The sequence below is a fragment of the Micromys minutus genome, assembly GCF_963924665.1.
Source record: "Micromys minutus genome assembly, chromosome: 8".
In the NCBI taxonomy this organism is placed as follows: Eukaryota; Metazoa; Chordata; class Mammalia; order Rodentia; family Muridae; genus Micromys; species Micromys minutus.
The window spans coordinates 42372293-42385726 of NC_137977.1; the positions used below are offsets into that span (position 1 = coordinate 42372293).

The window sequence follows — 13434 nt, forward strand, 5'->3', positions numbered from 1 at the left end:
TCGCCCGGGCTTCACATGAGAACTGTGTGTGCATCAGTAAGAGAGGTGGGAAACCACGGGGTTTGCTGCCTGCCACGGCACCAAGGGCCCTGCTCTGATGTTCTGCTCAGTCTGGAAACTCCTGCTCCCCCCCCCCACCCTTCGTGCACTTTCATCCTGCACTGAGCTTCGGTCTTGCTTGTGGGCAGCTTTAGGAAGTGAGAATGGCGTGGCCGAGAAGTCACAGAGAAATCAGTACTATGCAAAGAAGCTTCCCGTTTGCTCCGCAGAGCAGCCCTCAAGCAATACTGCATTTGCCTGCTGTGCCGTCCGTCAAAACACCTGTTGCACTTGGCTTTCATTGTGTATACATGGGAGTTGGGGGAGACTTGAGCCCATGCGTACACATGGCGAGACCAGAGGAGGATTCCGGGAACCCCGTTCTCTCTCCATCTTACTTCCTTGAAACAGGGTCTCTCGCTGAACATGAATCTCGCTGCTTTCAGCTAGACAGCGGCAGCAAACCCAAGCAATGCCCAGCCCAGTGCTGAGGTGATATACACACAGAAATGCCCCCAGTGATCCAAGATTGGGTCCTCGCACTGGAGTAGCACCTGCTCTTTACCCACTAAGCCATCTTCCCAAACCCCACTCGTGTTATTTTGAAGGATTGTAGCCCAGGGTGGCCTCAAATGTATTCATTCCTGTCAACTGAATTGCAAAAACAAGCAAACAAACAAACAAACAAAAAGAAACAGGCGTGTCTTTTGACAAAGGGTAGACTGTAGGCAGACAGAGGCAGGCAGAACAATACTGCCTGTGACCGTCTGGAAAGGCGGAGGAGCACAGGGGCTCCTATGTGGAGCAGCCTCCTCGGTGGGTGGAGCACTCCCTTACACATAGTGCTTTCTCAGTCTTCTCAGTGTGTGGGTCTCACGCCCTATAGGCACCAAGAGCAGGACCAGAAGGCCAGTGTAAAATGAAGTTTAAACAAGGCCCCGTGCCTTGGCCTCCCATGAGCTAGTATTACAGACACACACTACCACATCCAGCATGCCCTGCCTTTAACAAAAAGAAAGGGGGAGAAAAAGCTATGATACTTGTGCCCACAAGCTCCCTAAAGATAAAGACTGTCTTGTGCGCCTAAGGCCTTTAGCACAATGCCTCGCTTAGTTAATTCTTATTAAATATTAATGGTTGCGAAACAAAGATATTCTTTGAACTACAGCTGTAATTTTATTTGATAACGGGCCTCACGGACTCCTCTTTCAATTGATTAAAACACTTTTGAGCTGATACGATTATCCTCGCACCTAGAATGCCCTTTCATTTCATCGCGGCGGCCTGCCGGGATCATCCCAGTCACGAGATTCATAAATGCCCTCAGAGCGTAGTGAGCACACTGACCCGTATCTGGAAGACACAAGTGTCAAGGTTCCTTGTGACACATACAAAAGCAAGGATTTATAATGAGCGGCATAAACCGTTCCTTGCATAATCTCCGTGGGTTCTATTTCCCCAGGTCAAAATCCAGTTTTGATGGTTCCAATTTGTCCAGTGATAAGAATGACTGTAAAACTGAAAGCAAGACCGACTCTAAGAGCGAAAGAAAAAAGTCTTCATCCTCCAGTCAGGTAATGAGGGACGGCGGAGTGCACTGGCTCCGAGGGTGGCGCAGCCGTCAGAGTTCATGGAGAGAAGGAACCAGAAATGCAGCTTATAACGAACCAGGGCCAAAGCAGACAAGGGGTTCAGAGTATGTGGAAGGACAGAAGGACGCTGTTCCTCCAGCCTCTTAGATTCCACAGCTGACCCGACAGAGTACCTGACGGTGAACTGGGGCTGACGGTCATGTGCTTGTGTGGAATCGAATTGAGTATGGGGAGTGTGGTGTCCGTGCGTTATAATACAGTCTCATCAGGTCCCCAGCACACGGAGAAGCAAGACTTATGAACATACAGTGTGTGTGTGTGTGTGTGTGTGTGTGTGTGTGTGTCTTTCTCTCTCTGTCTCTCTTGTCTCTCTCTGTCTCTCTCTCTCCTCCCTGCCACCATGGCTGTCCAATATAGCCCAGGCTGGCTTTGAGCATGGGCTCCTCCCTCCTCAGGTTTCCTAATAGCCATCATTACAGGTAGAAGCAAAGTCTTCAAGTTCAGGGTTATCTAAGGGCAAAGCTTCTAAGATCTATAGATAGATGAACAGCTATCCTGGAAAATTTGAAATTAAGTGTGCAGTCAATGCTATCTGTAACCATTAAAAAGAAAAACTCTGTGAGGCCACCACCCCCATCCCCCACAGGAAATAGACCTTTCATCTACCTGATACAGGCTCGAAGACCTGCAAATTCAAGTCTCCTAGAATGGAGGACCAGAATGGGAACCATCATAGGAAGAAATTCTAGAACTCTAATGCCACATGCACACATGGGGGGTGGGGGGAGACAGCATTCATTAGTTCACTTTGCATATGATGTTTGGCTGACTTGTTGTAGCTGTCGGCCATCTTGATGACCTGATCCTTAGAGTTTCTTTATGCCAATAGAGGGGCTGGTTTTGCTGATGAGAGTTCTGCTGGTTCAGATAGCATACCATCGAAGGCCTGCTTTCCAGACGTCTTGGAACAGTGGTTCTCAACCTGTGGGTCTCAATCCCTTTGGGGGTTCAATGACCATTTCCCTAGGGTCACATATCAGACATCCTCCATATCAGATATTTACACTGAGATTCTTAACAGTGGCAAAATTATAGTTACGAAGTAGCAACAAAAATAATTTTATGGTCGGGGCCACTACAAAACATGAGGAATCATACTAAAGGGTCTCAGCATTAGGAACATTGAGAACCACTGTCTTTTCACATATTTTCTCAGAAACATTCTAGAGGCAGATCCCTCTGTCACTGAAGGACGTAGATCTGTCCCTCAGTCACCATGCAGCCATGTTCCTCAGTATCCCTGGTACACAGTGTCCAACCCTGAGATGGGGTACTACATACTCAGGGTTGGGGTGGAGATGATGCTTGTGGTAAGCATTGTTCTTCTGTCTCCATAGTTGTGGAGAACATGTGCAGTTGGCAATGAAGCCAGTTGCAGTCCTTCAGGCCTCTGGGCCTTGTGTCGCCCGGAGCGGTGTGCCTTGCTCTTCTGTCTCTGACCTCATGTGCTATTGTGGGCACATAGTAACAGTGGCCACATGGTGTCCTGGGTTCTCCCAGTGTTTTACTTCAATGTAAGCCTGGAGGTAACCCTTGAAGGCAGGGAATTCATTTGACATCAGGCACAGAAAAAAGAAACTGAGTCCTGGGGAAGCTAAATGATAAGGCCATGACCACATACCAAGGCAAAGTAGAACCAAACTTCAAGTTCAGGGTAACCCGAGTTCAAAGCTGCTAAGCCCTGAACTTTCCCACAGTGCTTGGGTGTGTGTCATTGGCACATTCCCTGGCCAGAGCCCTCCGAATGTTATCTCCTGCCTTATTAGGGGTACCTTTGCCCTACCAGAGGCTCAGCTGGCCTCCCAGCAAGGTGTCAATTATGTTGGGACATGAACCTACGTGACCCTGTGTCCCCCATGTCCCACTGAAGGATCGAATTGGAAAAGTAATGAGTCTAAAGTAGGGTTTAAACGTGTGATGGGAAAATCATTGATGGAGTTGTTACCTGTGTTCCTCCTGCAGTACAAGGCAAACATGCACTTTCACAAGTTGTTCCTTGATGTCCCAACTGAAGAGCCACTGAGGCAAAGTAAGTTCTGTTTCATTTAAACCTGTTTCATTGTTTTTTTTTTAAGATACATATTTAAAAGGCTGCCTTAGGGAGCTGGAGATAGGGCTCAACAGTACCGGAGGACCTGGGTTTAATTCCTAGCACTCACATAGCAACTCGAAACTGTAACTCCAGTTGTAAGGAACCAATGTCCTCTTCTGTCTGGCCTCCAAGGGCCCTAGGCATGCATATGGAGCAAGGATGTACATGCAGGAAAAACGTGCATACATTTAAAAATAATATTGTAAAAAGCCTTTTTCTTTATGAGTTGTGTAAGTGGTAGGACATTTCAATGCCAGCTGCGCTCACCTTTCCCTATGACCTTAGAGCAGAAGTCAGAAGGAATGGCCAGCTCTCACCATGCAGAGTCATCCAGGAAGGTTCCACAAAGGTCCCCTTGCCATTCATGCTGAAATATTTGTGAATGAATCACCCTGAGATTCGGGACAATAAGCCTAGGGCAGAAAAGGCTAAAAGAAAGCACAGTTCCTAGTGTACAGAAGTAAACATGCCCGTGCTATGCATGGCGTATGGGCACACCCAAGCAGCTTCCCTCATCACAGGACCCACAGCTTAGCCTCTCTCGGTGTACACTTGTCAAGCCAAGAGGTTGGTTCCTGCCATGATCCCCTGGCAGAAGGTATGGTCATCATGTGATCTATTCCCTAGTGAGGTCATGTATTTCATCAGTGAGTCACTAGGACCCTGGGAAGAGCACTTATAGTCACACACAAGTGACACATGGTTGGCAATCGGAGAGGTTTCTAAAACCTCATACTTGGTTTCTAGGGGGCAGTGGTAGACTTGGCCTCACATTTTTACTCTTATTCTAAGTCTCTAAGACTTTGAATTGAAAACACACCCAAGGCACCACCACTTTATTCTACTAAAGATGTCTCTGGAGCTGGGTCTGGTGGTGTGCGCCTGTAATCCCAACACTCGAGAGACTACAACAGCAGGATGTCAAGTCTGAGGCCAACCAGGTCTAAATCTTGAATTCCAGGCTAGCCTGGGCTGCTCAGCAATACCTTATCTAAGAAATAAGTAAATAAATAATATAATAAAATGGATCAAGAGGTGACAGTGTAGTCAAATGTAGTATGTCCACATATCTCTGTAAGTGCAAAAAAAAAAATGTGTATAGCCAAGAAAGTATAAAATGAAGAATATAGGAATTATTTCCAAAACAATAACTATTCTGGGTAACGGTACTTAAACAGGAGATCATTTTGGAGGTGGGCATGTGTCTGAGCATGCTCATTTTAAGGTCATAGTTCAAGAAGAAAGGATGGCAGACACACATCTGGGCATGCTTTCCCCCAAACTCACCGAGCACGGATTTGAAAGTTAAAGTGGCAGACCTGAACGTTTTGGGGACATGCACAGTCAGTATGACAAAGATGGTGGACAAGACCATCTCTGGTCATGCTAAGCTTTTTTTAGAAAGTTTTATGGGAAAACAAACAAAATAATAACAGCAAAACAAGACAGGCCATTTTGAGGTTGTGTTAAATGCAGGCGTTGGCCTTGAGGCTTGCCTCTCTCGGTCACTATCAGTGGTACTGTGGAGTATGCATGTATATTTAGTTACCAAGATAAAGGCAAATGTTTATTTGAAATAGAAGTCATGGAAACACTAGTGGTTTGCTGAGATTCTAAATCAGACTGCTCTACCTCTCTGTCTCTTAGGCTTTACCTGTGCTCTCCAGAAAGAAATTCTGTACCAAGGAAAGCTCTTTGTGTCGGAAAACTGGATTTGTTTTCATTCCAAGGTCTTTGGAAAAGACACTAAGGTTGGTGCGATTAGAGCAGACAGGTAACAGTATTCTTTATATGCTGTAAATAGAAACATTAACTATATTTATAAATGTTTCCATCGTGAGTCTGACTTTATATGGAGTCTCCTCAGTTGTGATTCCCGATGTGACTGCCCTAAATGCCTCCAGATGATGCGGCTCCCTCCCCCGCTAAGCAGCACTCGCTCGCTCGTTCCCTTACACACATTGCCTTATGCTTCTCCTCCCCTTTGGCCTGAATCCCTTTTACCCACAGGTCATCAGAGAACCAAAGTTGTTCTGGTGTGTTTCTAGGAAATATGCCCTAGTCAGTTTCAAAGGCATTTCTTAACCAAAACACTTAGCTGGGCACGGTGGCTCAGCCCCATAATCCTAACAAGAGGGCTGCCAGGAGTTTAATGGCGAGCTAGGCTGTAAGTTCCAGGCGAGCCTAACCTACTATATTTGACTCTGCCTCAAAAAAAATCCACCCCCCCCAAAAAAATGCTTTTAAAAATCATCCATATTTTGCCACATCCGTAGCAATGATTGTGACAGCAGGTTTGTGAGTGTCTTATCCTCATCAGCACAAAGGAGCTGGAGGACAAGTGTGCAGGGCTTTGTCTGCGGAAGTCTCACCCTTGGGACCTCAAGGCCACCTTTAGGTCTCTATCAAACACAGATCTGAGCTGAGCTGTGGGTCACCCAGAGCTTGAGAACACTCTCGGTGACAGGGGAAGTGGCAGCTCCCCCAGGCTCCACTCTCTGAAACGGTCACACAGAGAGGGAAAAGGCAGTCCTTGTCAGTGAGCTAGGGTTTCATAGCACAGTTCATTCAGGCAGCAGAGGCCTGAGAAGTACCTTCCTGCTTTGTGCGGCCTCAGGGAGTTCTCGGTTACTGTGCCTGGAGATGATGAAGAAGCAGTTTTCCTTCCTGTGAAGTAGCCAGTCACGAACTCTTTGAAGTAATTACACTATATCTAAACATTCTCCCGAAAGCCACTGGTAACCCTATGAGAACCATTGTGCAGACATAGAGGATGCTCTCTAATGTGCTGGTGTTAGCTCTGGAGGGCAGCCCACTCCACGTTGCTTTTTATATATGCTTATTGTAGGCTATTCTTAGGTATTCTCTAGTTAATACGGTGCAGAGGAATATTCCACCATAATGCTAGATTTCAGGATTGTTAGAAGGTGGTCATGAGGTCCAGAAGGGATCAGGTCCTGCTTCTGAGTGGGATAAACACACTTCTAAATTCAGAGTGAGTCTGTGTCTCTAAGCAGAGGCGCAAGGACTAACGACATTCTTGAACTAAGGATTATTTTTAATAACACGTGAGTTCACAGAGGCAGCGAGTGAGCTTCGAGCTAATGTGATTTTTATGGTGGTTTGAAAATGCTGCTTCTACTTCAGTGACTGAAAAATAGGTAAAAATGAGTTATTTATGCATGGGTACACGTGGGTTTCGTTTGTATGGGCGGTATCTAATCTTCAAATTAGCAGGAGAAAGAACAAGAACCATTGATAGTGGTTTGTCTTCTTCCTATCCTAGAAATGATGTCAAAAGAGATTTGGGCTTCAGAGATCAACAGACCTTAGTCCAACATGATGTACTATAAACTAATGGCTCCCAGTTTGCTCCATGGGGACCTTTCCGAACACCTCCCCTGAAAGCAGGTTACATAGTGTCACCTTCCTTGAGTGAGGGACTTCAGCCAGGGGTATTTTCAGTTGTTGGGAAAATTAACATGTATCCTCTGTAGTCTCACCAAATACTTACTTTATCTTTATTTCGCGAGTTATCCCGTTATAATTTTATAGTCACAGAATAGATTACTAAAATGCCTTAAGGGTCTTTTGTGTCTCTGAAAAGCCTAAATGCACGGCCCCTTGTATTTCATTTGAGTGTTTGTATTACTACTCAGACACCAAATGGGACTCATTCTGATCTCACTGTTATTTTAGTCGAACTCAAGTTCTTTTTCCCAAAGTTATCCCAACCTCAAAATTATCTTTTGCCCTTGAAAATGTCTCTAAAACAAGAGCTTTTTTAAAAGTATCTTAGTGAGATTAGTCCCTCATTAAACAGTTTTCCTTCCTAGAACTTGGCTCAACAGAGGCTAACACAGCTCACAGACCCAAATGTGAATACGTATTAAAAATTTTTATTTTTAAAGCTTGTTTTTAGTCCTTTATACTAACAGAAGCAGTGCAAGCCCCCCCCCTTCCCCATTGACCTCTTTCAGAATTCATGAAGCTTTAAAAATAATAATACAGAAGAATTAATGATACCATTGTTGCTCATTTTTTAAAAGATTTATATAAATAAATTGTAGCTGTCTTCAGACACACCAGGAGAGGGCATCAGATCCCATTACAGATGGTTCTGAACCATTATGTGGTTGCTGGGAATTGAACTCAGGACCTCTGGAAGAACGACCTGAATCTGTTGCTATTTTCTAATTGGAACCAGAAATGAACATAATTTCTTTAACGTTGAACATTCTAATATCATGAGATCAGGGAGGAATTTGGTAAGCGTTTTTATTCACAACTGAATGTCCTCCAAACCTCACCTTATTTAATCTAGACATCTAGTATTGATAATGAGGGCTGTTTATACTTACAAATCAGCAGGTAGAAGCTTTTTCTGGATAGCCAGTCAGGTTGAGAAGGCCATGTAAATAGTAACAGGACCGGATTCCCGATTACGGCTTTCTGTCCAGTGTGTTCTCCCATCCGCGTATGCTCAGCCAGGAACTGAATCTAGAGAAGACTTTGTAAGCACCAGGTTTCCATGGAGCTTTGAGCCTGGATGTGTGAACATCAGTGTAAATGCTGTGTTCGGTCATCATGGCTAGAGCTTCCCAGCTGCGTCCTGTAGCTGTGGAAACTGGACAGTTCAGTGATATGTTCCCCTCACGCCCAGGATCCCCGGTTTTCATGCAGCCTGGAGAACCTACCTGCTGGTGGTGTCCTTAGCCAGGCGTAGCTTTGATGTGCTGTGTGTAAACTCTGTGCTGCTTCTGACTTGATGGCTCTCTTTCAGATCTCTATCCCAGCTTTCTCAGTAACCTTGATCAAGAAAACCAAAACTGCCCTTCTGGTGCCAAATGCCCTGATCATAGCGACAGTCACAGACAGGGTGAGTACAGCAGCGCGGGGCCACTTTTGCTCTGCCTGTTGTTTTCCTGTCCCCTCTTGTTACTTTGGTTCTTTTGAGGTCTGGTGGTGGTTGTTGCTATAATTTAATGCATTTCAATAGCAAATTTATAGGAACACCATGGAAGGCAAACATTGTTAAGCATGCATTGTATGTAGAACAGCTCTGAGAAGCTTGCCAAATGCATGAAACCTACTGTGTGCTAAAAATGCTTGCTTCCCTCACTTACAGTTGTCTCCAGTAAGAACTTTATTCATTAAAACAAGATTCTAGAGGCCTGGCAAGATGGCACAGTGGATAAAGGTGCTAACTGTGCAAACCTGTGCCAACTAGCATCCAGTTGCCAGATCCCACAGAGGAAAAGAACTAACTACCAAACATTGTGCTTTGACCTGTTCATGTGTGCACTATAGTATGTCCATACATACACACACACACACACACACACACACACACAGCCTCTATTCTTTGCCAAGGTGCTGAAGTAACTCCTGAACTGGGCTACCCTGAACATACACACCCAGAACCACTTGCATTTTGACATTTGTTTCACCTGCTATCTTTGTGAAAGAATGGCAGCTGCCTTAAACTTCTAGCCAGACTGGAGAGCTGAGAAGAAACAGTAACAGCTATTCTGGCCAAGTGCGCACACCTGTGATCTCTGTACACAATCAATCAAGCCTATGATTCTCTTGAGAGCTAACTCAAGATGATAGGTGGATAGATAGATGATAAATAGATAGATGTTCTGATAAACTAGAAAATAAATTAATATGCTATTTTTAATACAAATAGCTATCAAGTACTTACCCTTTGCCAGGTATACATCAAGGTCTTTCTTCATGTTTTCTAATTTATTTGTATGTACCCCGTAGGGGAAGCGTGCTCGAGCTGTTTCCCATTATTAATTCTTAGTACGTGTCAGAGCTGGACTTTGCACGTAGACCTGCCACTGCTCTGCACTACAGTGGTGCTGACTTGAAGACTGTCATTCTCTTGGTGGCGAATGAGAGGGATCATTCAAACTCATGAAAAGGAGGTCTGGGAGGATTCCGTGGAGAAAGCCAAAGGCTGTTTTAGATCTTGTAGTTGTGCCATCTGTTCAGAAGTAAAACCTTCCCATATATCATTTCCAAAATATTTGTCTGCTTTGATTTTTGTAGGTTTTGTTTTGTCTCTTGTTTTTTACTGTAACTCACAAGCATCCGGTGAAGGGAGGGGGAGGATCTCAATATTAGTACAGGAAGAACCTGGAAGTGACGTGAATGAGAGCAGTCTTATTATAACTGACTGGAAGTCTTCTGCAGAAATGCGGGTCAGAGCAGAGAAAGCAGTCCTCCCCAGGGAATCACAAATTACTGGAGAGGGGAGGAGATGTTGGAGGTCCCAGCTAGTATCACAGCCTTGCCTTAGTCCCCTGTTCTATCCCATCAGTGCTCTTAAGGGACACCCATGACATCCCTTGGGAGCCTTCATTTTGCTCCATTTTTTTTATTGTGCTTATGTTGAATTTGGGGGTCTTGTTGCTATGGTAATCAGGAGATGAGGAGCTGGAGATGTGGCTCAGTTGGTAGTACTTGCCTAGTTGCATAAACCCCTGGATTCAATCCCCAATATAGTCTAACTGGGCATGATGGTACACACCCACAGTCTCTGCTCTTGGGAGTGGAGGCAGAACTGTGAAGAGTTCAAGCTCATCTTTGGCTCTGTAGGGAGTTTGATGCCAGCCTGGACCATATTACCTGCCTCGAAAGAAGAAAAAAAAAGGCACATAGGGAAATATACTTATTTTATTCAAAAAATTAAATAAGGTCTAGAGAGATGGCCCAGAGGTTAAGAGCAGTGACTGCTCATCCAGAGGTCCTGAGTTCAAGTCCCAGCAACCACATTGTGGCTCACAACCATCTGTAATGGGATCCGATGCCCTCTTCCGGTGTGTCTGAAGATAGCTACAGTGTACTCATATACCTAAAATAAATAATTCTTTTTAAAAAAGAAATTAAATAAAATTTGAATGTTCAGATTTTTTAAAAAATGAGGTTATAGTTAAAGTAATGGTCTGTGTTATTTAAAAATATAAAAGTTATATATATTTATATATATATATATAATATATTTATATATATAATATATTTATATATATTTATAATATTTTATATATATAATATATATATATATAAAACTGAGAAACGATGCTCAGCTGGCAAAGGCATTTATGTGCACCAAAGTCTGATGACCTGAGGCCCAGTCGTCAAGAACCACATCTTGGAAAGGGTTGTCCTCTGATTTCCACAGGGACACCGAGTCATGTACATGCATGTTGCACAGACTAAACGTAATTTAAAAATTATAAGAAAACACAAAAACGACATGACAGGTATTTTTTTGAACTCTGAACTCTTGGTTCTGTCTTATTTTCCAGTACATATTCGTTTCCTTGCTGTCCAGAGACTCAACATACAAACTGATAAAATCTGTGTGCGGCCATTTAGAGGTGCGTATGACAGCAGAATCCTACGCTGCCTTTCTTCGATATTTCTTAAGGTCTATAGTTGACCTAGGCTTTTTTCATTTTATGCCTGATTTCAGAACACAAGTGTCGGTAACAGTCCCAACCCATCTTCTCCTGAAAATAGTTTCCGGGGAGATCGCCCTTCGTCTCTGCCTCTGGTAAGTCACCTTGTTGTGCCTCATTCTTGAGCCCCAGAAGATGCCAAGGAGCGGACTCTGAAGCGATTACAATGGGTTCTTCATTCACGCTCAGGCTTGGCCACACCACCTTCTCTGAATCAGCAGGTCAGGAAGGTGAAACCCCAATCTCTTAGCAGAACAAGGTTTTATAGGAAATAGCAAGCAAGCAGAGGAGTTTCTAGCCTGGCAGACATCTGATTGGGGAATTGTTATGGCCTTTAAAATAATCGGCTGGTGCTGGGAGGCAAACCATCAGCTTAACTCCTGTTTTCCTCCCGATGGGCAGTTGTTGAGAAGGGAAGTACCGGGGACAGGCCTGTAACCTGGAGGTGCAGTTTGTCGGGGAGTGACCTGAAAACTGGTGCTAGAGAGTTCAACCTTAGGTCAGGTTCTCTAAGAGGGAATTTGAACCCAGGACCTGGTCTCTCAACTTAAATAATGATCAAGATGCACAGAGGATGGCACCATGGCTACCTGTGCTCACACCACAGCCAGGGCTTGGGAAGAACTCATGACCACATCTCTCCAGAAGCAGAGGAACCAAAGGAGGCTGTAACCCTTTGTCTAGTAATCTAAGGGTTGTTCTACATAAAGAAGAAATGTGATCATGAGATTAGAGCTACATAAGATCTCGCTTTGTTTGCTTGTCAGCTTTGAGTGTTTGGTGCTGGGGGGTCAAACCCAGAGCCTCGTACACACTCGCCAGGCAGTCTCTACGACGCTCCAAACTAGGCACCAGTTTTCCTTTAATGGGATTCACACATCTTTTTGAGACTCGCCATGACTCAACTCACAAAGTTCAGGGTACTATACTGGTGTACACTATCAAAAACCAGAAAAAGTTAAAAACTAATTCTCACCTCTAGAGGCTTTAGCTTAGAAAAGATAAGGCAAACCCCAAAATAAATAGGCAGAACTATTGTGACCAGGTGGCAGGTAGAGAGATTATGATTCCCTTGGACTTTGTAGACCACAGTGAAAACCTCCCGTGGTATATTTCATTTGTGCATAGTGTGTACCTATAATAGAATTTTGTTTTTTTCAAAGAAAGATCTAATCATTTCTATTAAAGATTGACCCCACACACTGACTGTTGGACAATGTCGGTCACAAGCCCGTAGTTTCAACATCTATGGATCTGCTTTTGCATTTTGGAAAACTTGTGTAATTGGAATATCTTCACATAAAAAAAATCAAACAAGAAGGTTCATCTGGGTTTGGTGGCACACACTTATAATTCCAGTTAAGACAGGAGGATTGCTCTGAATTTTAGGCTATAGCTGGGACGACACGTTGAATTCAAGGCCTGATTAGAACACATAACAAAAATCTTGTCTCAAAAAAAAAAAAACAAAAAACAAAAAACAAAAAACAAAAAAGAATGTTCATAGCAGAACTTTTCACAATAGCCCCAAGGTGGGAGAAAACCCTGATGTCCTTCAACTAATGAGTGGAATGTGACGAGCGGAGGACAAAGGGCTGAAACGTGCTGCCACACAGATGCTCCTTAAGCCATATGACAGACCTAAAGTCAAACACAAAAGGCTGTGCATTACACGTTGCATTTACTGAAGCTTCTCCAGTTAGGATGGATTTTTGATCCAGTCAACCCATCAGAATGATCTGCAGCACTGGGAGGGAAAAGGTCGAGCGGAACAGGACGAGGCCACTCGACTGGAGTCCATCCTCAGGGAGGCTCTTTTCACTTCTTCCAGCCACTGGAATCCTAGCCTTGTTGTGTGCCTGGGAGAGAGACAGTCAGTACATCCGTGTGCACAAGGCGCTTCGCACACTGCCCCATCCGTGATAAGCATTCAGTAGATCAGTGTTTTTTAATTATTTATTTTTATTTTATGTGTGTTGGTATTCTGCCTGCATGTATATCTGTGTGAGGGTGTCAGATCTCCTGGAACTGGAATTGCAGACCATTGTGAGCCACCATGTGGGTGATGGGACTTGAACCCAGCCAGGGCCTTCAGTTAAGAACAGCCAGTGCTCTGAACCGCTGAGCCATCTCTCCAGCCCCAGGAAATCATAATGAAGTGGGAAACACTCAATTTTTT

At 44.2% G+C, this 13434-nt stretch overlaps 1 protein-coding gene across 1 annotated transcript in view; it reads left to right on the plus strand.

Annotated features, from left to right (window-relative positions):
- GRAMD2B (GRAM domain containing 2B) overlaps positions 1-13434 on the plus strand; it is a 63216-nt gene that overhangs the window by 35311 nt on the left and 14471 nt on the right. The window contains exons 3-8 of the mRNA XM_080920485.1: positions 1502-1613; positions 3654-3720; positions 5431-5534; positions 8567-8662; positions 11103-11174; positions 11270-11350. Coding sequence (XP_080776611.1) covers positions 1502-1613; positions 3654-3720; positions 5431-5534; positions 8567-8662; positions 11103-11174; positions 11270-11350 — 532 coding nt within the window. The remainder of the gene's footprint in view (positions 1-1501; positions 1614-3653; positions 3721-5430; positions 5535-8566; positions 8663-11102; positions 11175-11269; positions 11351-13434) is intronic.